The following is a 23243-nucleotide window of genomic DNA, read 5'->3' as shown; positions in this document are numbered from 1 at the left end:
AAAATCTTCAGAAGATGGAACTATGCTGAACCTACATGTATATTTCCTCTGACAAGGAAATGTGTTAGCCATACATCCCTGGACCTACCCGCTTATGCAGACGTTCTGCTTCCTCTTGATATGCAGCAAGTTGTTGTTTCCATTGTTTTACGTTGGCAGTGGACTCCAACAGGGCTGCAGTGAGCTTGGCATTATTTCCTTTGAGGGTAGCCAGTTCAGCTTCCCAATGTTTGCTGATTGCTGAACTAAAAGAAAAGAAAAGAATACTCCACCCATTATACTGAATACTCTTACTTTGAATACTTAATACTTAATACTCTTACTTTGAATACTTAATAATAACAATCTATTATTTTCTTTATAGTCTATGTATGTTTCAAATACAATTCAGAACGCATAAAAACACAATTATTTCAATGAAATATTCGCAGTGAAGATCTAGAAAATACTAAAGCGGTAGATTTAATGTGGAATAGTTTCCATCTTCATTATAACTGACACAGGTACTTAAAAAAGACTTTCTACCTATTCTCTTTTGAGGAATAAATATAATATCCTAAACAAATCCATAAGCCAAACCTAATAATGTACTACATATTTTAAGAGCATTAAGCCTAAAGTAAATTTCCTTCCTTCATAAAACAAATGAAGATGGTTTAATGTCAATAAGGTTTGGAGCATGTTTTCCTTTTCAAATGATTGCTGGTTTATTTCAATTTATTTAGAATATTTTAAATGTCCAAAATGTAAAAATTTGCTGCAATAAATTGATTTTGGGTTATATTACAGGCTAAACTTAAAAACTGGTCCTAATAACTTAATTCCTGATAGAATTCCAGTGTTATATATAGAACAAAAAAACCTAAACGAATCACTTTTTTCTCATTTAATGTTCCACTTCATATGTTGCCCAGAGTTAAGTATCTCAACCAAGACGATTTTCTATTACAAAGACAATTCCATTAATTGAGAAGACCCTTCTCTTAATAATTCTTTTAACTTTCCAATGAAGAAAGAATTGCCTCATTTGAAAGAAAAAGGTGGTTTCTCTTTCTCATTATGAAATAGTTCCTACTAGTGAAATTCTATTAAACTCGCCCCATTAGCTAACTAGTGATGTTAACAGCTTTCTTTAATCGGTACTTTGATTTTTGATAAGTCATTTATACTATAGAGTAAATGTTCTGATGCACTGATAGTTTACAGTAATTTCAATGTATACTATGTGAAAGAAAGCATAGTTCCTCTCACCAAGATTTCTAAAACTCATACCAAGAGCAAGCCATCTCAGCATCATGAAGCCCCTGATACGATGTATAGAGGACACAAGATCATTTTCTCATTACTCATGCCAAAATGCACAACCTTAATTCAGTAATGAGAAAACACTGTTTAAACCCAAACCAAGGGAATTCTACAAAATAACCGATTGATACTATTTAAATGTATCAAAAAAGGATGAGACTGAGAAACAGAATGAAAACTAAGAAGAAATAATTAAATGCAATCTGGGAACCTGGACAAATTCCAAGAACAGAGAAGGGACATAGGTGAAGACTGAGGTCTGTAGTTTAGTTAGTAGTATTAGTTATTTTCTGATTTTGGTAATTTTATTATGGTTATAGAAGTTGTTAACATTAAGGGAAGTTAGGTGAAGGAGCATACAAGGATTCTCTATACAGTTTTTATAACTCTTCTACAAGTATAAAATTAGTTTAATAAGTTAAAATATTTTAAACTATTTAAAAGTTAAAATAGTATAATGAAAAGTTAAAATATTTTAATGAATGCTAAAATTGTTTAAATTTTACCAAAAAATGAAAAAAAAAATAAGCTAGCAATATCAGCAACCTATTTTTATCCTTGAAAAGAAAGCTTTTCTCTATTTCTTCTTTTGTGAATTGATTTTCTAGATTCATAGTTTCTGAGCAAAGTATGCATTGATTCAACTGCTCTAATGGAATTACAGATTTTAAAAAAACTTCCTGCCTGTTTTTCCCCTACAGACATGAGTTTTATTGAAATGAATGCTTCTGATAATGAAAATCTTACTGAACTAATTTAAACACTTGATATATTAAGCTTCTAAAACTTAAAGAGAAGAAAAAATTGTTTTGAATATTTCTAAAATCCATTTGTAAGAAGATACATAATTATAAAATTACCACATGTGGTTTTATAGTGGAAAAAGAATAAAAAAATATGGTGTTTTAGACTTTATTTCCTTAGGTTTTATTTTATAGTCTATAGGTGGCAAAGTCCATTAAGAGTTTTGAGAACCCAGTGTACATCACAATTATTTCAATAATTATTTGTATGATCTTAGACTAGTCTTTCAAACATTTATACTTCACTTGCCAAATAGAGATCAGTCAAAAACTATAAATGTTTGGGCCTCCCCTGGTGGCGCAGCAGTTGAGCACCGGGCTGTGACGCTGCCCTCAGCCTCTGCAGCGCTGGTTCGATTCCCCAGCTGCCGGAGAGGGTCCCACATGGCGCGCAGACCTCTCTTGCCGCCCGCTGCTCCCCTCAGCAGTGTACTTCGGTCCTTCTGCCTGCTCTGCTCCCTGCTCTGACTCTGGTGAATTCTCTCACCCTCTCGCGCTTCTGACTGTACCCAGTGCATGTATAAATAAATAAATCTTTAAAAAAAAAAAACAAAAACTATAAATGCTAGTCACCAGATCTACAAGAGGCCAATTAAATTTAAACTGCTCAGAAATTAGTAAAGGTAAAAATTAATCTTAATTAAAATTAATTAATTAAATTAAAATTAATTAATTAAAATCTTAATTAAAATTGATTAATTAGTCCCATTAGGTATATTTTACGTATTAAATAGTCACATGTGGCTAGTGGCTATCATATCAGGCAGCAAAGATATAGACCTTTTCATCATTACATAAAGTTCTACTGGACAGGGCTATCCTAGATGATCTCTACATTTGGCTTTTTTTTTAATTCCATGTATTATGGGCCCAAATGTGTCCTTTCCAAATTCATATGTTGAAGTTCCAACCAGTAGTACCTCAGAATGACTATAGATAGGGTTTTAAAAAGAGGTTATGAATATTAAATGGCGTCACTAGAGTGGGACCTAAACTAATATGACTGGTGGTCTTATAACAAGAGGAAATTAGGATATGGACATGCACAGAGGAAGATGACATGAAAACATTAGAAGACAGCAACTGCAGGTCAGGGGAAGATCCTAGAAGAAACAAGTCTGCTGACACCTCGATCTAACCTCCAGCACTGTGAAAAATAAATTTCTATTTTTTAAGTCATCCATTTTGTGGTCTTTGTTAGAATAGCTTTAGCAAACAAACTCATACATACAATTATCTTTTTTTTTTTTTAAAGATTTATTTATTTATTTATACATGCACTGGGTATAGTCAGAAGCGCGGGAAGGTGAAAGAATTCACCAGAGCCAGAGCAGGGAGCAGAGCAGGCAGAAGGACCGAAGTACACTGCTGAGGGGAGCAGTGGGCGGCAGGAGAGGTCTGCGTGCCATGTGGGACCCTCCTCTGGTGGCCGGGGAGCAGCCGGGGATCGAACCGGCGCTGCAAAGGCTGCGGGCAGCTTCACAACCCAGCGCTCAACCGCTACACCACCGGAGAGGCCCCATACAATTATCTTGTTAAAAAAGTTAACAGTATATGAGGGAAGGAAGCACAGTGGACTATGATGGTGGACTATAGGTGAATGGGTGATGGGTGCATTATAGTGACAATACCTGGTGGGAATATCCAAATATTACCTCAGTTAAAAATAAATAGCCCACACTATGTATCTGTAATATTATGGTTTATAATAAATAATATTTTGGTTTTTGTCAAAAATTCCTCACTCACAATTTCCAAAAACTTTGGAATTCCCTGTGCAATGAAAGCAATGATCATTTGCTATAATATTTGGTCTTTTGTTCTTAGTTTCTGAAATTAATTCAAAGCCATGATGATAAACTGTGATTATTGTTACTTACAATAAGTTCTTTTAAGCTACATGGAGTTTATATTAATGAGGTGACATTTGGACTTGAAGTACACATTTCTCCAAAGAAGATATACAAATGAGTCAATATGCATTTAAAAAGATACTCAACATTACTATCATTAGTAAATGCAATCAAAACCACAATGTGTTCCACCTTGTATCCATTAGTATGGTTACTATAAAAACAAAACCAAAAACAAACAAACAAACAACAAAAAAAAAACAGAAAATAAGCGTTGGCAAGGATATGGAAAAATTGGAACCTTTGTGCTCTGTTGGAGGGAATGCAAAAATGGCACAGTTGCTATGGAAACCGTATTTAAGTTCCTCAAAAAATTATGATTAGAAATGCCATATGATCTTAGTAATATAATGTAATATATATAATGTAATATATAATGTCTAACAGATATTTGTACAACAATATTCATAATAGTATTATGGAAAATAGTCAAAAAAGAAGCAACCCAAGTATCCACCAACAGATGAATAAACAAAGTGTGGTATATACATAAATTGGAATATAATTGACTCCAAAAAAGGAAGAATTTTTGAAAACATACTACAATGTGAATGAAGCTTGAGGACATTAGGCTAAATAAATCAGTCACAAAAAGTCAAATACTGTAGGACTGCACATATATGTTACCTAGAGTAGTCAAATTCATAGAGATGGAAAATAGAAGTGTGTTTGCCAGGTACTGGCTCACTAGTGAGAACAGGAATGAATTGTGCATAGTTTTAGTTTTGCAATATGAAAAGAGTTCTAGAGATGGATTCCACTGCAATGTGAATAAAATTAACTCTATACACTTAAAAATGGTTCAGATGATAAATTTTGTTAAACATATCTTATCACAATTTTGTAAAGAAAAAAAAAGGCCGCATACTGTAAGATTCCATTTTTATGACATCGGGGAAAAGACAGAACTATAGGGATAAACAACAGATTACTGACTGCCGGGGAAAAGGTGGATTACAAATAAGCAGACAAAACTTTGAGGGATGACAACAATTTTCTTTACCTCGATCATGTTGGTCTCTACACAACTGCACACATTCATCAAAACTCATAAACAATGCAGTAGAAAGAATGAATCTTAGCACATAGAAATTATACTTTCATTTAAAAGAAAAAAGACATTACCATGTTATCAAAAAGAGGGGGGGGGTGTTTCTAAACACTCCTAGATACTTTTTCTGTGACTGTAAGGTTACAAAAAAATAAGCTGGAAAATCAGATCTTAAATGTCCAGTGGTATCTAAGCTGCTCTACTCATATCTGTACTTGTTGGTATGGGAAGAGACTGGGTGGGCAGAAAACAATGGCTGTGACACATAATGAGAATGAAAAAAAAGAAAGAGGTGAGTGGGCATCTGGAGATGATGATAACAAGTACATACAAGGATTGCCAGAGGGATACACAAACAAAAGGAATGGGACATAGAGAAGGTGTAATTAAAAACTAGTTTTGGGCAGGAAGAAATCTAAATAAGGTCTCTTGGACAGGATAACGAAGGTAATGGTACCAGTCTTGATATACTATAACTGGTCTATTACTTCATGTCCATGAATATGCCTTGAGCCTCTAATATACTAAGTAGTGAAATCTGGCCCCAGATAAATTATCCAATAGACTCCCAATTAACCTAACTGCTGATTGCACTTAAATAAATGTTCAAGAAAATTATCAATATAAAATTTTTTTCATATTATAATAAATCACAACTACTTGAGTTTTATTATTTTTTTTTTATAGAGGCATGTTTTTATTTATTTATTTATTTATTTATTTATGTATGTTTGTTTGTTTGTTTATACATGCACTGGGTACAGTCAGAAGCGCGGGAGGGTGAGAGAATTCACCAGAGCCAGAGCGGGGAGCAGAGCAGGCAGAAGGACTGAAGTACACTGCTGAGGGGAGCAGCGGGCGGCAGGAGAGGTCTGCGCGCCATGTGGGACCCTCCTCCGGTGGCCGGGGAGCAGCCGGGGATCAAACCGGCGCCGCAGAGGCCTCGGGCAGCTTCGCAACCCAGCGCTCAACCGCTGCGCCACCAGGGAGGCCCTACTTGAGTTTTAATAATGCTGATAATGAATACTAAATAATCCTAAAATAAGTTCAATGCTAAGCTATGTTTCTGCGTTTTCTTATACTTAGTTCCAAGGTAAATAAATGTTTTCAAGCTTTGTTTTAAATCAACTAAAATATTACCTCTGCTGGTAAATTTGAATCTTTTATAAGATTCTTGCTCCTTCTACTTTATGAATGGCTCCTTTAATAATCCATTTTTTTAGAGCACAGTAGAAAGTACAACTTAGGAAATAAAAAGTTTTTGATTTTTGTCAATCTTAAATTGTCTTTGCTTCTTCACATACTCATTTTGTCTCCTAGATTAGAAAACCATATACAATTTCAACTTACAATAAATTCCAAAGGTATCCTGAAGAAAGTTCTATATATGAGCTGTGTTAGTTATGTTAGACGTGTTCAGTCTTTGTATAACATTTTAAATACTTTGCACGTTGAGCAATTTTGAGGGAAAAAAAATCCTTTCTTTACTCCAACATTAGACTGACTTTTAACAGTAATTAATTCATACCTTGTTATTAATTCTTATTTTATTTTAATTAATTTATTTAATGACATGCCATTATTTTCCATCCCATGTGTTTTTTCCACAATATAGACTTTCTCTCCTCAGGTATGTGATAGCAAAACTTTAAGTTAACATCTTACATTTCAGGAATACTTGTTTTAAAAATGTTGGGTTTCACTGGCTAATCTAGCTCTTTTTTTTACAGGTATAAGTTTGACAGTTTTACATTAAGTAAAATGTCTGCAAAGAAATCACTAAATTGGTTAGCTGGAGACACTTGTGAGTCAGGAGATATTGAAATATCACTGTGATTTCATATCTGATTACTGAAATAAGGGCAAAATAATTCTTTATTTCTGTGACTGTTGTAAGGTTTCCCTTCAAAAAGGACCAGCTGGCTTCCTGTTGGCTTCAGATCTAAAGAGTTCAAAACACTCCAAAAACATCATTTGAAAGGTTCTTTAAGCTGGAATTGTACAGGTTTTCTTTCTTTAAAGCCAAAGATCTCTGAGAAAGTAAACTTCATTAAATTAACTAGGTAAAAATCTAGAAGAAAAAGAACTTCAAAAGACAAACAACTTAAAAAGAGCCTAATGCATAAAGCAATGCATATTTAAACCTGTGGAGTGAACCTATATGCAAGTGGTTATAGAATTTATGAAAACTGCTTCTCCCAAGCCTCCAGGGTCCAGGATGGAAACCCCTTGCATATATTAGAATGGTAATCCCTTCTCCATACTCCCTACACTTGTTAATTATGTAAAATTGTGAAAATCCAGATAATCTCTTTAAAAAGAACTAGTAGGTTGCAATAGACTCTCTTCTGATATTATTCTCAGTATTGTTAGTGAGGTCATTCTGGGAGGCCCCACAACGTGGCCTTGTTTCTGCAACTGCCTGTTCTTCATTCCTTTTCATGCCTGTGAATGCAGAAGCAACCAGAATGCACATGAGCCTACTTGTGTCCCACTTTTGGGGCTAGGTGCTTTCACACTGGCCAATTGGCCCCAAATTAGTTCCACTTAGAAACTAATGTCTTTTCAACACTTCAGTATTCAAATTTTTGTTTCCTAATAATACTGAAGTTGTTCTTTTAAAGGAGAGCAATACCTCTTGAATAAAAACACCTTTCTATTGTTTAAAAACGGTATTTATTGTCAAAAGGACTTCAGTGAGTAGGGAATTCGGGTCCTGTCAAGCAGTCTAATAAACTGAAAGATCTACTAGACATAGCTGAGTCTTCATTTGCCTAATTGCATAAAATGTTTCTCAGAGCTTACTATAAATTGGACAATTTGTTAACTTCCTTATCCTTGGGGTCCTCTTATCCAGTGTTTGTTTTCTTCTGTTCCTTATGCTATGCTTATAAACGCTGACTCCTCTAACACTTGCCTTTAGTTTTTGCCTGATGGTCTCCCAAATCTTACTTTTTTTCAGTTCAGATTCCTTCCTTGTCTCACAATCCATCATCTTAGTAAACATGTCTAGATTAACAAACAATACAGACACTGACAACTATGGGTAAATTGAGCAAGACATGTTTTCTGGGAAAGTTTTTTTTTTTGAAGATTTATTTTATTTATGCATACAAGAGCTGTGGTGTAGACCAGAGGTGTGCGGTGGTGGTAGGTGGGGGGGTGAGAGGATTCACCAGATACAGAGTGGGGAGCAGAACAAGCAGACTTACTGAAGTACACTGCTGAGGGGAGCAGAGGGCAAGACAGGAGAGGTCTGCTGCACCATGTGGGTTAGCTCCCTGGCTAAGGATCGAACTCCTGCTGCAGTGGCTGTTGATAGCTTCATAGTGCTGAGACTTAACACCTTGTGGCACCAGGGAGTCCCTTTCTGGGAAAGTTTTGAGTAAAGTCCCTATACTGAACTGTAAACCACTTGATCATACTTTGGGAAACAGGATGTTTAGAATTAAAATGGAGTTTAAGTCTTAAAACTTTAACAAACAGTGGCTTGGAAGACAATCTCAGAGAAAAGAGAGAAGTAGTTTTCAAAGAAACACTGTAGTGTTGATTCTCAATGATGAATATCTAAAACTTATTTAATGTTGTAATACAATGTTACTTCATGGGCCTCCCCGGTGGCGCGGCGGTTGAGCTCTGGGTTGCGAAGCTGCCCGCAGCCTCTGCAGCGCCGGGTTCGATCCCCGGCTGCTCCCCGGCCACCACCAAAGGAGGGTCCCACATGGCGCGCAGACCTCTCCTGCCGCCCGCTGCTTCGCTCAGCAGTGTACTTCAGTCCTTCTGCCTGCTCTGCTCCCTGCTCTGGCACTTCTGACTGTACCCAGTGCTTGTATAAATAAAAATAAAAATAAATCTTTAAAAAAAACACAATGTTACTTCAATCAAACCACAATGTTACTCATAGACAAAAAAAGATACTGGGCTGAAAAATGTGGACATAATTTCTTGAGTAACACAATGAGTTAGAAGAGTTGGACTCTGAAAATGAAGTAACAGAAGATCTAAACCACTTATTAGTACATGTATACAAAAGTATAACATAGGTATATTAACATCTATGTCTACATTAAGTCTGAAATGATTGTTAATTATCTTTTCTTGTTAGTACATAAAATAATGGTGCATCAAAGGGATCAGAGATCAAATAAAATAAGGAATTTTACTTAAGAAAATCAAACATCAATGACTTCTCCGAGGAAGTTATAAAATTAATCTGAGCACCTCCCTGGTGGCTTAGAGGTTAAGTCTTGCATTATCACCCTGATGGCCTTAGTTCGATTGCCAGTCAAGGAGCTAATCCACGTATGGTACAGCAGACCTCTCCTGTCTCACCTGCTGCTCTCCTCAACAGTGTATTTTAGAACTGTCTGTTCTGTTCCCCACTCTGTCTCTGGTGAATTCTCTCACACACACACCCCGCACCTCTGGCCGGCCTACACCCCAGTTCTTGTAGGCATAAATAAATAAAAATAAATCTTAAAAAATAAAATTAAGCTGAAACAAATTACTTCAAAACGCATAAAATTAATCTGAAACAAATTACTTCAAAACACATAATGGTGGCGCTGCGGTTGAGCGCTGGGCTGCAAAGCTGCCCGCAGCCTCTGCAGCGCCAGTTCGATCCCTGGCCACCGGCTAGGGTCCCACATGGCATGCAGACCTCTCCTGCCGCCCACTGCTACCCTCAGCAGTGTACTTCGGTCCTTCTGCCTGCTCTGCTCCCCGCTCTGGCTCTGGTGAATTCTCTCACCCTCCCGCGCTTCTAACTGTACCCAGTGCTTGTATGTATAAACAAACAAACAAACAAATAAATAAATAAATCTTTAAAAAAAAAAAAAAGAACCAATTATCAAAAAGTGATTAAAAACATAGTTTTAGATATGGCTAAAATTAATACAATGTTATATGTCAATTATGTATCAATTTAAAATGGGGTGGGGAAGCATAAGCTCAGGACCCAGCTGACTTAGTTCAAATCATAGGTCCAAACATCTGTTAGTTATGTCTCAGACTCCTCATCTAGAAAATTACCATAAATATTAACTATCCTCATTGGGTGACTATGAGGGATAAGTACCCCTGAAGAAAGTACATAAAAGACATTTAACAATTATTACTATCATCCCTTATGCACAAGCAATAGAGAATCTTTAAAGAATCTTCAGTGCGCTATGAAAAATTTTAAATGATTTCAGGGCCTCCCTGGTGGCGCAAGGGGTTAAGTCTCAGCACCATGAAGTTATCAGCAGTCAGAGTTTGATCCCCGGCCAGGAAGGTGACCTACATGGCACAGCAGACCTCTCCTGTCTCACCCACAGCAGTGTATTTCAGTCAGTCTGCCTGTTCTGCTCCCCACTCTGTCTCTGCTGAATCCTCTCAATCCCCGCCCCACACCTCTGGCCTACACCCCAGCTCTTGTATGCATAAATAAATACATCTTTTAAAAAAAGATTTCACATTTAATATTTTAAGAGAGATATTCTTGACTAGTGATGTGAATAACAAAGAGATGTAATTTAAATGAAAGCCACATGAGGTGTGCCTCAAGGATTTCTGCTGTTGTCTTTAAGCACAATAAATGTATTATTATAGATGTATTTATAAAGTTTAAGCCTTTGGTATAGATCTCAGGAAAAAACTTGCATATGAATGAATAAGTAAACAAAAATGATTTTTATGAAGTGGCAAAGTTCAATTCTGATTATGAGAGAAAGGAACGATGTCATATTTAGCTGATAAGAAACACCTTGCACTTCAGTGGAGTTTCTCATATGATTTCACGAGCTTGTAGCTTTACTCTCATTTTTATTCACTCAAATGGAGGGATCCATAAACCCATAAAAAAAGGAGGCCCTTAGAAACCTCATGGCACTTACAATTTTGCCACAGCAGAAACAAAAATGTATCAACAGATTAGAGTAACTGTCACTCCTCCTGTCTGTACAGCAGCCCTGAAAAAAGTTTCATTCAACATCCTTTCTGTTCTAACATTGATGAGAAAAAAAGAATTCTGGCCAACATTGAAGGAAACAACCCTGGTTTTGTTTTATGTCCTTTTGCTTAAAGTCACAGTTTCCAAGAACCTAACTATCATGTTAAGTGAGGACTCACTGTACTCTAACACCTATTAACATCTGTGTGTGCTGCCTTCTGTGTCTTTGCCATGTACTTCAAGGTAGCTCTGGTCAAGTAAGGGGATACAAGGGGAAAAGTGCCACAGGAGATACCAGTTCACGTCTACTTTTTACTCTCACTGCCACTCCTGAATCCACAATGATCTAAAACCTCTAAAGAGATTCTCTTTAACATTTTAAAGCAGCCTATTCTTTTTTAAGGTAGGAAGTATGGATACCAACGTCTTGTTCAAAGATATTTACATAAGCTTCAAACTAGAATACTTTACAGGTGTTTTAAATATTTTATGTAAATCATACTTTATCCGTGTGAGTGAATTTGGAGTATTGATGCTGGATCTAAGGAAGGGAGTAAATACAAGCTACTTAGTGAGTCTTATGCTAATTCCTAAGTGAGAAAAGAATTTACTCAAGGTGATGTTGTGAATTACGCATCTACTTCTTCATACAAGTCAATTTCTGTATTGGTTTCCTTTTTATAAAAACTGGTTAATGACTAAAAACTTCCTTTGGAAATTTATTCAGAGCATGTTAGATTATCCTATTGGGGAGACTCTGTCAGGGAAATAGCCTTACATACTAAGTAAAGAATTATGTTTCTCTCAGTTCTTAAGAATAGACATTTATTTTTTGCAAAGAGTGATATCAATTAATTTTAAACCTGTCCTTTTATTCATAAGGAAATAGTATTTGCTATATTTTACTGAAGACAATAATATTTTTATCTGCCCATCCTTATTTCAGTTTGGAAGCTGAGATGTCTTGTGAAACATATTTCAAAATGGAGAATGGTATTAAATACATAAATTAATAAAGTAGGACTTGTATATTTCTCTTTGAGAATATGAAAATAATGGACATGTTACTAAATACTCAAAATTGAAAGACTATTATGAATATTTATGAATATATATGTATTCCATTAAAATTGGGCTCTTAGTACTAAAAAATACTTTCAGAAGTTTACTTGGTTTATTAACAGCTTTCAGAAAACCACCCCAAATAACCACATATCCCAGGCTTGAAAGGAGCTTTTATCAGAAACTTTCTGACCACCCATATAAGTGATCTCTTCATGTAAATGCCTGATGTATGAGTTGGTCATGCCATAGTGTTGGCAACATTAAACCAGTTAAATTACCTCTCCACAACTATTACTGATTTATGGAAAACACATTAAAGACTTGGGATCTCATGCTCACTGCAGCACTATTCATAAGAGTTGACCTATGGAAACAACCTAAGTATCCATCAATGGATGAATGAATAAAAGATGGTGTGGTGGAATATTATTCAGCCATCAGAAAGCGCATCCTTCCATTTGTGACAATATGGATATAACTTGAGAATATTATGCTAAATGAAATAATTCATTTTTTCTTTTCATAGAAAGACAAATAACTATATATTATTTATTATGTGGAACTGAAAACAGCTGGATATACAGAAACAGAGACTAGAATGGTGGTTACCAGGGGCTAGGGAATGAGAAGAAAAGGAATCAAGATTTTGGTCAAAGAGTATAAACTTTCAGCTATTCAATGAATAAGTTCTGGGGAGCTAAGGTACAGCAGAGTGGTTATGGTTAATAATACTGTATAATATACTTGAAAGTTCTAAGAGAGCAGAACTCTCACCACAAAAAAGAAACAAAAATTACACAACACAAGTGTTATTTAATGCTATGGTGATAAAATATTTTATAGCATATTAGTTTACTAAATCAACACATTTTACACTCCAGACCTACATAATGTATACTCAATCTCAATAAAGGTGAGGAGGGGAAATAAATACAAGAGAAACTATGTAAATATAAAATCTGTAAGGCTGATTTTTCACATTGAGTTCCTTAAGAATTACATTTAAATGTCATGACTTATCACAATTAACTTCATATGCAACTTAAAAATATTAATCTTTTGAAACTATAGCAATTTTCTCTTTTGAATGCATTTTGTAAAAATGAAGAATTTAGAAGGAATATTTATTTTGGATTCCAATTACTAAAACCACAATACTGTATCCACAGATGATCTTAGCCTGTATTAAGTGATAATCCAGGTTTATAACAGTCAGATTGAGAAACATGAAAAATTCTAAGAAATATGGACATTTACTTATTTTGGCTCCTGTAGTCTATTTGAAGAAAGATAAAATAGTCAAAAAGCTATTGATTCATTTTCTATCAATGCATTATGTTTATGTTTCTCATTTATTTAGTCATATGATAGCATTTTATGGTTACTGGATAATGAAATAACTTATCGGTGTAATTCTTGAACTTAATTCAAGCAATCAGTAATAAATCAACAGTATTTAATAACTTTTATGTGTCTAATATACATCTATCTCATTCTCCAAGGTATTTCTAAGTGGAGGAAAAAAAATCTAATATATATGGAACAATTAGCCAGTTAAATGATTCAACAAATGTTTATTACATACCCACTACCACACAATATGAATTCAAAGATGAATAAGTATGGCTATTGTTCTCAAAGGCTTACAAGTTAGTGGACAAGAAAAATCTTCATCTCTTCCTAATTCCTTGCTCACAAAGCTAGATAATGAGCAATCCTTTCACTTTTTCCATCCCAGTCTTGCTCTAAAGATTTTTTTCCATTTGTCACTGCTGTGATCTTGGGTGAGGGCACTAAACACCTTAGTGCTTCAAGTCCAAAGCAGATGCCCCTCCCTCTCAATGGGACACTCCTTCCCTTTATTTTAAACTGATTTCTATTCTCTGGAATGGTGAGAGATATGTGACAATTCAAGAGGGCCTCCCTCTTCTGATCCAGCCATACTACCACCTGCCCCACTCTCTCACTTTGATCTCATCTTTCAAGGTAGTTTTTATGACAGTAATTATACAATTATTTATGTAATTATTTTTCTCACTATCCCACATAAGCTTAAACACCATGAGAATAGAGACTTTTTCTTGTTCACTAATGTAGCCACAGTACCTGGCACTCAAATATGTCAAGCAAGTATATAGGAAAGTATGAAACTACTGTCAAAGTAGCCATGGAAATAGCTAGGGCTTTTGGGCTTCCAGAGCACCCTGTAATCACTACCTCTATATCATTGTTTATTACTACCATACTATTATATGTTCTACTGCCTCATAAAGTTCCTTCTCACTCTGACCTGGAACACAGACATCCTCAACAAATGGTTTTGTATGTGTATTAAAATGGACCTATATTTGGCGAACTGCCAGAAATAGTTGGTCTTGCTTAGTTTGACCACTGACTATCATTGTGTGTAGCTCAATGGTAATTTCATATAAATAACTTGGTAGGTGATTTCTTTCTTTCTTTTTTTTTTTTTTAAAGATTTATTTATTTATTTATACAAGCACTGGGTACAGTCAGAAGCACGGGAGGATGAGAGAATTCACCAGAGTCAGAGCAGAGAGCAGAGCAGCCAGACTGACAAAGTATACTGCTGAGGGGAGCAGCGGGCAGCAGGAGAGGTCTGCACACCTTGTGGGACCCTCACCCAGTGGCCAGGGATTGAGCCAGCGCTACAGAGACGGTGGGAAGGCCACCGGGGAGGCCCTTATATATACCATTATATATGTAATACACTCACTTCTCTTATATTTTATATACATATAAAAACACTCCACAAAATACAAATGGCCAACAGGTATATGAAAAAATGTTCAACATCACTTGTAATCAGGGACATGCAAGTCAAAACCACAATGAGATACCACCTTACACCAGTGAGACTGGCTCATATTAAAAAAGAGGAAACAACAAATGTTGGCGAGAACATGGAGAAAAAGGAACTCTCCTACACTACTAGAGGGAATGCAGACTGATCCAATCACCAAGGAAAGCTGTGTGCAGGTTCCTCAAACTACTAAAAATGGAGCTACCATTTGACCCAGGAATCTACCCTAGGAATCTACCCAAAGGACACAAAAACATTATCCAAAAGGATACCTGCACCCCTATGTTTATTGCAGCACTATTTACAAGGTAAGATATGGAGACAACTCAAAATGCCCAGAAACAGACGACTGGATCAGAAGATGTGGTACATATACACATTGAATATTACTCTGCAATCAAAGAAGATAAACTCATGCCGTTCACAGCAACATGGGTGGGGCTAGAAGGGCTTATGCTCCTTGAAATAAGCCAGAAAGAAAGAGAAAAATATCAGATTATTTCACTTACAGGAGGAATGTAGGGGAACCAAATAGGATTCGAAAAAAAAAAAAAAACTTGTATTAAAAAAACAAAATTAACAGGCAACTATAAATCAGAGACACCATGCAGGGCAGGAAGGAGGGGAATCACAACGGGAGGGAAGAGCACAAGGGACTATGGTGATGGTGCACGGGTGAATTGGTGGTGGAAATTATAGGGGGAATGCACCTGAGAGGAGAAAGCATACATTGAACAAAAAGGAAAAATGATGTAAATTATATATATAATTAAATAAATATTTTTTAAAAAACCTTAAAACCACTCCACAAAGATAACTGCCTTCCAGGTATTCCTGTCTCTGGACATGGTTTGGGAATCACTGGTTTACAATAGAGCTAATTTTAACCTCTTTACTGTCAAATAAAATTTATATGACTTTACTTTTGAACTCTTTAGGGACTGTGAGCCTATTCTGCAGAATACCTCTGAAGCTATACTCAAGTTTTAACTTGCTTTACCCATGAAATGATTTTAACTTGTTATGAGCACCCCTCTGGTTGTTGTTAAGTTGCTGTGCCTAGTATGCAAATCTGAGAACACTTATAACAAGCATTCCAGATGTGTATTCATTCCATTATGGTTTGGGAAAGATAAAGCTTAGCTCTAAACGGAATTAAAACTATAAGCCAGCTACTAAATACCTATATTGTATTCTTAACTATATTATTAGGAAAACAGGTTAAAAGCCAAAAAAAAGCATGTAAGTTTCCTGTGTCCTAGGCTCATACAAATTACCCAAATATAACATTTCCTAATAATTTTTATTGCTTGCAGCTACATAATCAAGAATACTGTAACAGACACATGTATGCACATATATACTAATACCTGTTAAAATATTTATCAATGTAAATGACTGTAAAATCAACATTGATGACTCAATCTAAATATGTGATATATTCTCAAATGAATTAAATGTACAGAGCTATTATTTATTTGTAAATTTCAACTACACAGTTAAAGATCCATAATCTATTTCTATACCAAATAATGCATGAATCTTGTTAATTATGTTTTACAAGTTTAATCTTCACATAAAGACTTAAAATTTATTTAAAATAGATTAGGGAAGACTGGGGTAGAGCAACAAAGGATTAGAATCAAATTATAATTCTGGTCTCTCTAGATTTTAGAAAAATTCCTAACCTCCTTACACCTCAGATCACACATCTCACACGAGCTAATAGTTAAGATCTACAAAGAACCCATACAATAAGATGGCAAGAAAACAAATAAAAGATGCAGAAATCTCAATAGATACTTCTCCAAAGACATACAGATTGCCTAAAGGCACATGAAAAAAAAATGCTCATCGACACTTATAATCATGGAAGCACAAATCAAAACCACAATGAGAAACTACCTCACACCTATGAGAATGGCTTATATCCAACAGAGCAGAAACAACAAATGTTGGTGAGGATGTGGAGAAAAAGAACCCTCACACACTATTAATGGGAATGTACACTAGTCCAGCCTCTATGGAAATCAGTGTGGAAGCTTCTCAAAATATTTAAAAAAAAGATCTACCACATGATCCAGTAATTCCAATCCTAGGTGGCTATCAACAAATGCAAAAAAAAAAAAAAAAGAAAAGAATGAAAAGGGATATATGCACTCCCTTGGTTGTTGCATATGGTCGTTGCAATACTATTTACAATAGTCAAGACAGGGAAATGACTTAAATGCCCAACAGCAGAAGATAAGTGGATAAATAAAAAGTGGTATACACAATTGGAATACTAACTAGCGATGAAAAAAACAGATGGAATCTTGCCCTTTGTGACAACATGGAACTAGAGGGGATTATGCTAAGCATAATATGTCAGGAAAAGAAAGGAAAATACTGGATAATATCATTCACATTTGGAACATAAAGAAACAAAGCAAAGCAACAGACAAAACCAAACAAATCCTAGAATTGTTTCAATTGCAAAATTGAAACTATAAGAGGAGCACAGTGAGAGATGGGGAGTATTGGAGCGAGAGGGCCAGTGAATTATAGTGGAGAATTGGGTGCTTTCGTGGTAGGTATGGTGTGATAATACACATTTGAAGAGGTGTGAACCCTAAAACATGTAGTATTGTAAACCATTACCTCAATAAAAATTAATTTTTTAAAATGGCTTAAATATAAGCCTATCTAGACTTCTATATATACTCTACTACCTCATCTTTTGAAGAACTGAGGAGAGTGCACACAGCCTAACAGTCAGAGTTTTGAATTGAAATAAATTAACTATTACAAGATCTCTTCAGGAAGAAAAACAGAGGAAGAAAAAGAAAAAAGATGATCTTACTCTCAATCAGCATCACTGAATTTCAGTGGGGTATTCATCCTTTTTGTGTATAATGTGTTCTCTATATAAAGTACTTTAGAATTTATAAGACTGTGAGGTGTGGCTCACAGGTGAGACAACAAACAACAAACAACACTATTAGAAGTGCAAAATATCTACCCTATTATTTCTAGGTATAGCAATATATTACTTACTAAATCCTTATATCTTTCTTTCCCAAAGGATAGTATTTTCTACTTAAACCTTTTTTCAACTGGTTTCATAGTGAGTAATTATATAAAGCAATGTTCCCCTAGTTTCTGTTTATGATTTAACACCACTAAAATCTATTCCCAAGTATAGAAGATTTAATTGTCATTATGGGTTTAAAAAAGTCTAGTTATTAGATAGCTTTATAGTTTGGAAATTTAATCCATTATAATATCCATTCTAGAACACTATGATGTTGTATTAACTTAATTATAAATGAATCTATTGCTGAAAAGTAGTAATTGATGGATTGCACACTTTGAATCCATAGTGCTATCTGAAAAGAACTTAAATAATTTGATTTATATGCTCATATAATCTAAAAACACAGAACACTATACTTACTTTTCCTAGAAATTTTCTACTTAAGACAAAATGGTTAATTTCATTAATATAATACTTTTTATGTAGCTCAGTAACATTATCAATGTTTATGATGATTACAAACACTACTAAATGTTATGCCAGCTATAGAAGACTGCAAGAGGATATCTTATTCATTTATAAAACTAAAGGAGGTTTTAAATATTATTACTGCCCTCAAATATTTAATAGATGGTAAAACTACTCAGAGAGATGGTAATTTGCTTAAATGAATACTACTGGTGGTATAATCAGAAGAATACAAGTTCTACCCTTTTATTTGTAAAAGGAAGATGATGGTAAGAATGTGTATTAATTTTAGAGGCCAAGAAAATGATCATAAAAGCATTATATTGTTCACATTTCCTCCCAGGAAATTATTCTATCTGAAACTAAATTTGGCTCAGGATACATCCCCAGAACTGTTCCCATAATAAAACAGGCACTGATACAAGATAGCTAGCTCATCTAAGTTTTAAGGACCAGAAAAGTAATACTATTAAGGTGATGACCAGCACTGTTAAATTTCTTCATTATTTATGTAGCATGTATTCACCAACTTTAATATTTGCTTTCTATCCTAGATTGGTAAGAAGAATATACATTTTATATCAGATATTATCATATTTAGGAGGAAAGCACTCTAAATTTTTTAATGAAAAAAAAAACCTCGGTATTAAAAATCATTAGAGGCTATAGAAACCCGGTTCCAAATTATTTTAAAAGGACCTTTATTTCTATTACTGTTAATGTATAAAATTTTGTCAATAATTTTGTAACTACCCTCAAACTAGATTACTGTTCACATAGTATTTTTCTCATTATTATGAGGTTAGGAGTTCCAAAAACACTATTCTTGCTGTAGTATTCTGTCCAATAGAATGAATTGATAGTGGCACTAAAAGAACTATTTTCAGATACAGTAAGTTTGATAGAACCATCATGGTAGCTACAAAACAAAAACTGAGTATAAAGAAGAAGAAATAAATAAACAGAGAACCACCAGGTAAAGCCATCCAAATGAAAAGACAGGAATACATGGAAAAAAGTATCAGAAAGATAAAGCCATCCAAAGCACAAGCATGACAGCAAATAAAACTCATGTCAACAATCACCCTAAGTGTGAATGGTCCAAAGTTATCAATTAAAAGATCAAGTTTTAGAATATGGGTTATATTACAAAGCAAGACCATCTCTACCATGCTCACAAGAGACTCGCATCAGATCTTAAGACAAAGACAGGAGTCAGATAGTTCAAATAAATAACAGAGAAAAAAGTAGGAACTGCTATTCTCATATCTGATAAATCAGACTTTCAGCCAAAAAAGGAAACTGGTGACAATGTTGGGCACTACATGAAGATCAAGGGGAAAATTCATGAAGAAGATAAAATGTCATCAGTACATGCAAATATATATAATAATTATTAACAGACCTACAGAAATTACATAGTTACTATTAACAGACCTACAGCAATACAAAGTATTGCTGTCAATAATAATAGTAGTAGGGGACCTCAATATACCACTTAAATCGATAGACCATCCAGACAGAAAGTAAAAAAGAAAATAATGGCCTTAAATTAAGCAATGGATCAATCAGGTGGCCTTAACGACATTTATAGAGCCTTTCATGCCAAACAAAATGAATACACATTCTTTTTAAGTAAACACAGAATATTCTCAAGGGTAGATCATATGCAGAACGCAAAATATGTCTTAAGAAATATATGAAAATCGAAATTATTTTTGAGCATCTTTCCTGATCACCTAGGTACAAAACTAGAAATCAATGCCAAGAAGAAAACATGTGCAGTGGGTGGGGTGAAGCTTTTGAATAACAACACCTGGTTCAATGAAGAGATCAAGGAAAAATAAATTTTATCTAGAGATAAACAAAAATGAAGAGAAGATATCAGATCCTATGGGATATACTAAAAGCAAAAGCACATAACAGTAAAGGGTCACATAAATAAGAAAAAATTACCAAAAGAAACCTTGACTTTACATTTGAAAGGAACAAGAAAAAGAACAAAATAAAAAAAAAATCAGAAGGAAGGGAATAATAAAAATTACAACAGAAATAAAAAAGAAACCAAAAATACAAAAGATCAATAAAAGTGAAAGCTGGTTCTTTGAAAGGGTAAACAAAACTGATAGACCCGTAGGCTAGGCTCACTAAGAGAAAAAAACCCAAATAAAAAGAATCAGAAATAAAAGAGGTGAAATTACAACATATACTGCGGAAGTACAAAGAATTGTAAGAGACTACAATGAACATCTAAGTGCAAACAAACTGGGCAACTCAGAAGAAATAGGCAAATTTTTACAATTAAAGAAAGAATCAGGATGAAATAGGTCTACTGATTTTGTATCCTGCCACTTTACTGCATTCATTTATTATTGATATATAATATATTCACTTATTATTGATCTAATGACAATCACAGGCACTGAAATGAAAATAACTAGAACTCTCCTGAAGAATAAAAGTCCAGGATCAGATGGCTTCACAAGTAAGTTCCACCAAACCTTTAAAGAAGACATAATACCTATCCTTCTAACTTCTCAAAAATAATTGAAGTGGGGGGAGTAATCTCGAATACATTTCATGAGGTCAACATTACCTTGATCCCCCAAATCAAACAAAGACAACACGAAAAAAGAAAATGATAGAATAATAGCTCCAACGGAGACAGACACAAAAATTCCTCAGGAAAATCTTGGCAAGTTAAATCCGGAAGTATATTAAGAGAATCACTCGCCATGACCAAATGGCTCATTCCAGGATACAAATTGATTCAACATATGCAAATCATACTATCATTTCAATAGAAGATGAAAATCATTTGAAAAGATTCAATACCCATTTACAATAAAAACACTGAATTTTGGAATAAAAGGAATATATCTCAAATCCACATTGAATATCATACTCAATGGTCAAAAACTGAAAGCATTTCCCCTAAGATCAGAAACAAGACAAGGATTCCACTTTCACACTACTATTCAACAGTGTCGAAAATCCCACCAGAGCAATCAAGCACGAAAAAGACAAAGGAATCCACTAGAAAAGAAGTGAAACTATCACTATTCACAGACATGATGACAATATACACAGAATACCCAAAAGACTCTACTAAAAATCTACTAGAAATAATACTATAAAGTGACAGAATACAAAATCAATTCACAGAAATCAGCTGCATGTCTATGTGCAAACAATGAATTAGAAGATAGAAAAATTTAGAAAACAATTCTACTCACAACCACACCAAAAGATATAAAATATCTGGCAGTAAACTGAACAAAGGAAGTAAATGATCTATTCACTGAAAAGCATAAAATACTATATTCAAAGGAAATAGAAGAAGATACAAAGAATGTGAAGATTCCTGTGTTCATAGATTGGGTAAATAAACTTAAAATGGCAGTGTTACCCAAAACAATCACAGGCTCAATGCAATCCCTATCAGAATCCCAATGACATTTTCAAGGAAATGAAACAATTATAAAATTTGTATGGAGCGAAAAAAGACCCCAAATAACCAAAGCAATCCTGAGAAAATAAAAATGGAAGTTTTACACTCCCTGATTTCAAACTACTTTACACAGCAACTGTAACCAAAACAGTATGATACTGAAACAAAAACAGAAACACAGACCAATGGAATACAGAGCCCAGATATAAGCCCACACAATATAAACAATTAATCTTTGACAAAGAAGCTATGACCATGCAATGGAAAAAGGAAAATCTCTTTAACAAGCACAGCCATATGCCAAAAAATGAAACTAGATCATTATGTCCATACACAAAATTTAATTCAAAATGGATTACAGACTTGGATATAAGACTGAAACCATAAAATACATAGAAGAAAACATAGGCAGTAACACTCCTGGACATCAACTACAGAGATACATTTAGTGGAAACAAAAGCATATTGTACTGTATCACACTGAAATTTTTGTTTTAAAACAAAAGAGGAACCTATGGTCTGGGAAAAGATATTTGCACATCACACCCCCAACAAAGAGTTAATGTCCAAAATATATAAAGAACTCATACAACTCAATCACAAAAGAATAACCCAACCAAAAAATGGGCAAAAGACTTAGATAGACAATTGTCCAAAGAAGACACAGATGGCCTATAGGCACATGAAAGGGGAAAAAAAAGTGCTCAATATCACTTATGCAAATCAACACTGTGTGGTATCACAACACCTATGAGAATGGCCTATATAAAAAGGACTGGAAATAATAATTGTTGGCAAGAATATGTAGAAAAAAGAACACTCATTCGCTGTTGGTGAATTTAGTGTAGCCAATATGGAAAGCAGTATGGAGATTGCTCAAAAAACTAAAAATGGAAATGCCACATTTAGGTATCTAGCCAAAGAATGTGAAAATTCTAATACGAAAAGATGCATGCACTCCTATGTTCATAGTATTACTCACATTAGCCAAGTTATGGAGCCAACTTAAACGCACATCAACACAGTTAGAGACCAAGAGAAAGAGAAAATGTGGAATAGATACTCAATGGAAATCTTCTCAACTATACTGGGACAAGATGAATGGATCTGGAGGTGATTATGTTAAGTGAAATAAGCTGAAAATGACAGGTAGCAAATGGTTTCACTCACTTGTGGAACATATAATAAATAGTCAAAGAAAAGAAACTGGTAAAACATAAGGATAATTCATAGACTCTGAAAATATACTTGTTACCAGAGGGGCTAAGAGAGGGGGAGATGGGAAGAATAGAAGGAAGGTGGTAGGTACTGGCACTGAAGCTTTGGGATAGGGTAAGACACGCGTGCATGTACAGAGTTGGAAGTTGTGTTCCCAAAAGTAGAGTTACATAAAAGATTTGCAAATCAGGGCCTCC

General features: G+C 34.7%; 1 protein-coding gene across 3 annotated transcripts in view; it reads right to left on the bottom strand.

The window, feature by feature from the left end:
- Positions 1-23243, bottom strand: part of HOMER1 (homer scaffold protein 1) — a gene marked incomplete at its 3' end in the record, with an annotated part of 71677 nt that overhangs the window by 17109 nt on the left and 31325 nt on the right. For 2 of the 3 annotated variants that reach the window (XM_084233714.1, XM_084233715.1), the window contains exon 5: positions 89-245. In XM_084233714.1, coding sequence (XP_084089840.1) covers positions 89-245 — 157 coding nt within the window. Of the gene's footprint in view, positions 1-88; positions 294-23243 lie in introns of all 3 variants that reach the window. The other variant, XM_084233713.1, reaches the window with a different exon arrangement.

Source organism: Talpa europaea (genome assembly GCF_964194135.1).
Source record: "Talpa europaea genome assembly, chromosome: 5".
NCBI classification, from domain to species: domain Eukaryota; kingdom Metazoa; phylum Chordata; class Mammalia; order Eulipotyphla; family Talpidae; genus Talpa; species Talpa europaea.
This window is presented reverse-complemented; position numbering and strand designations above follow the sequence as displayed.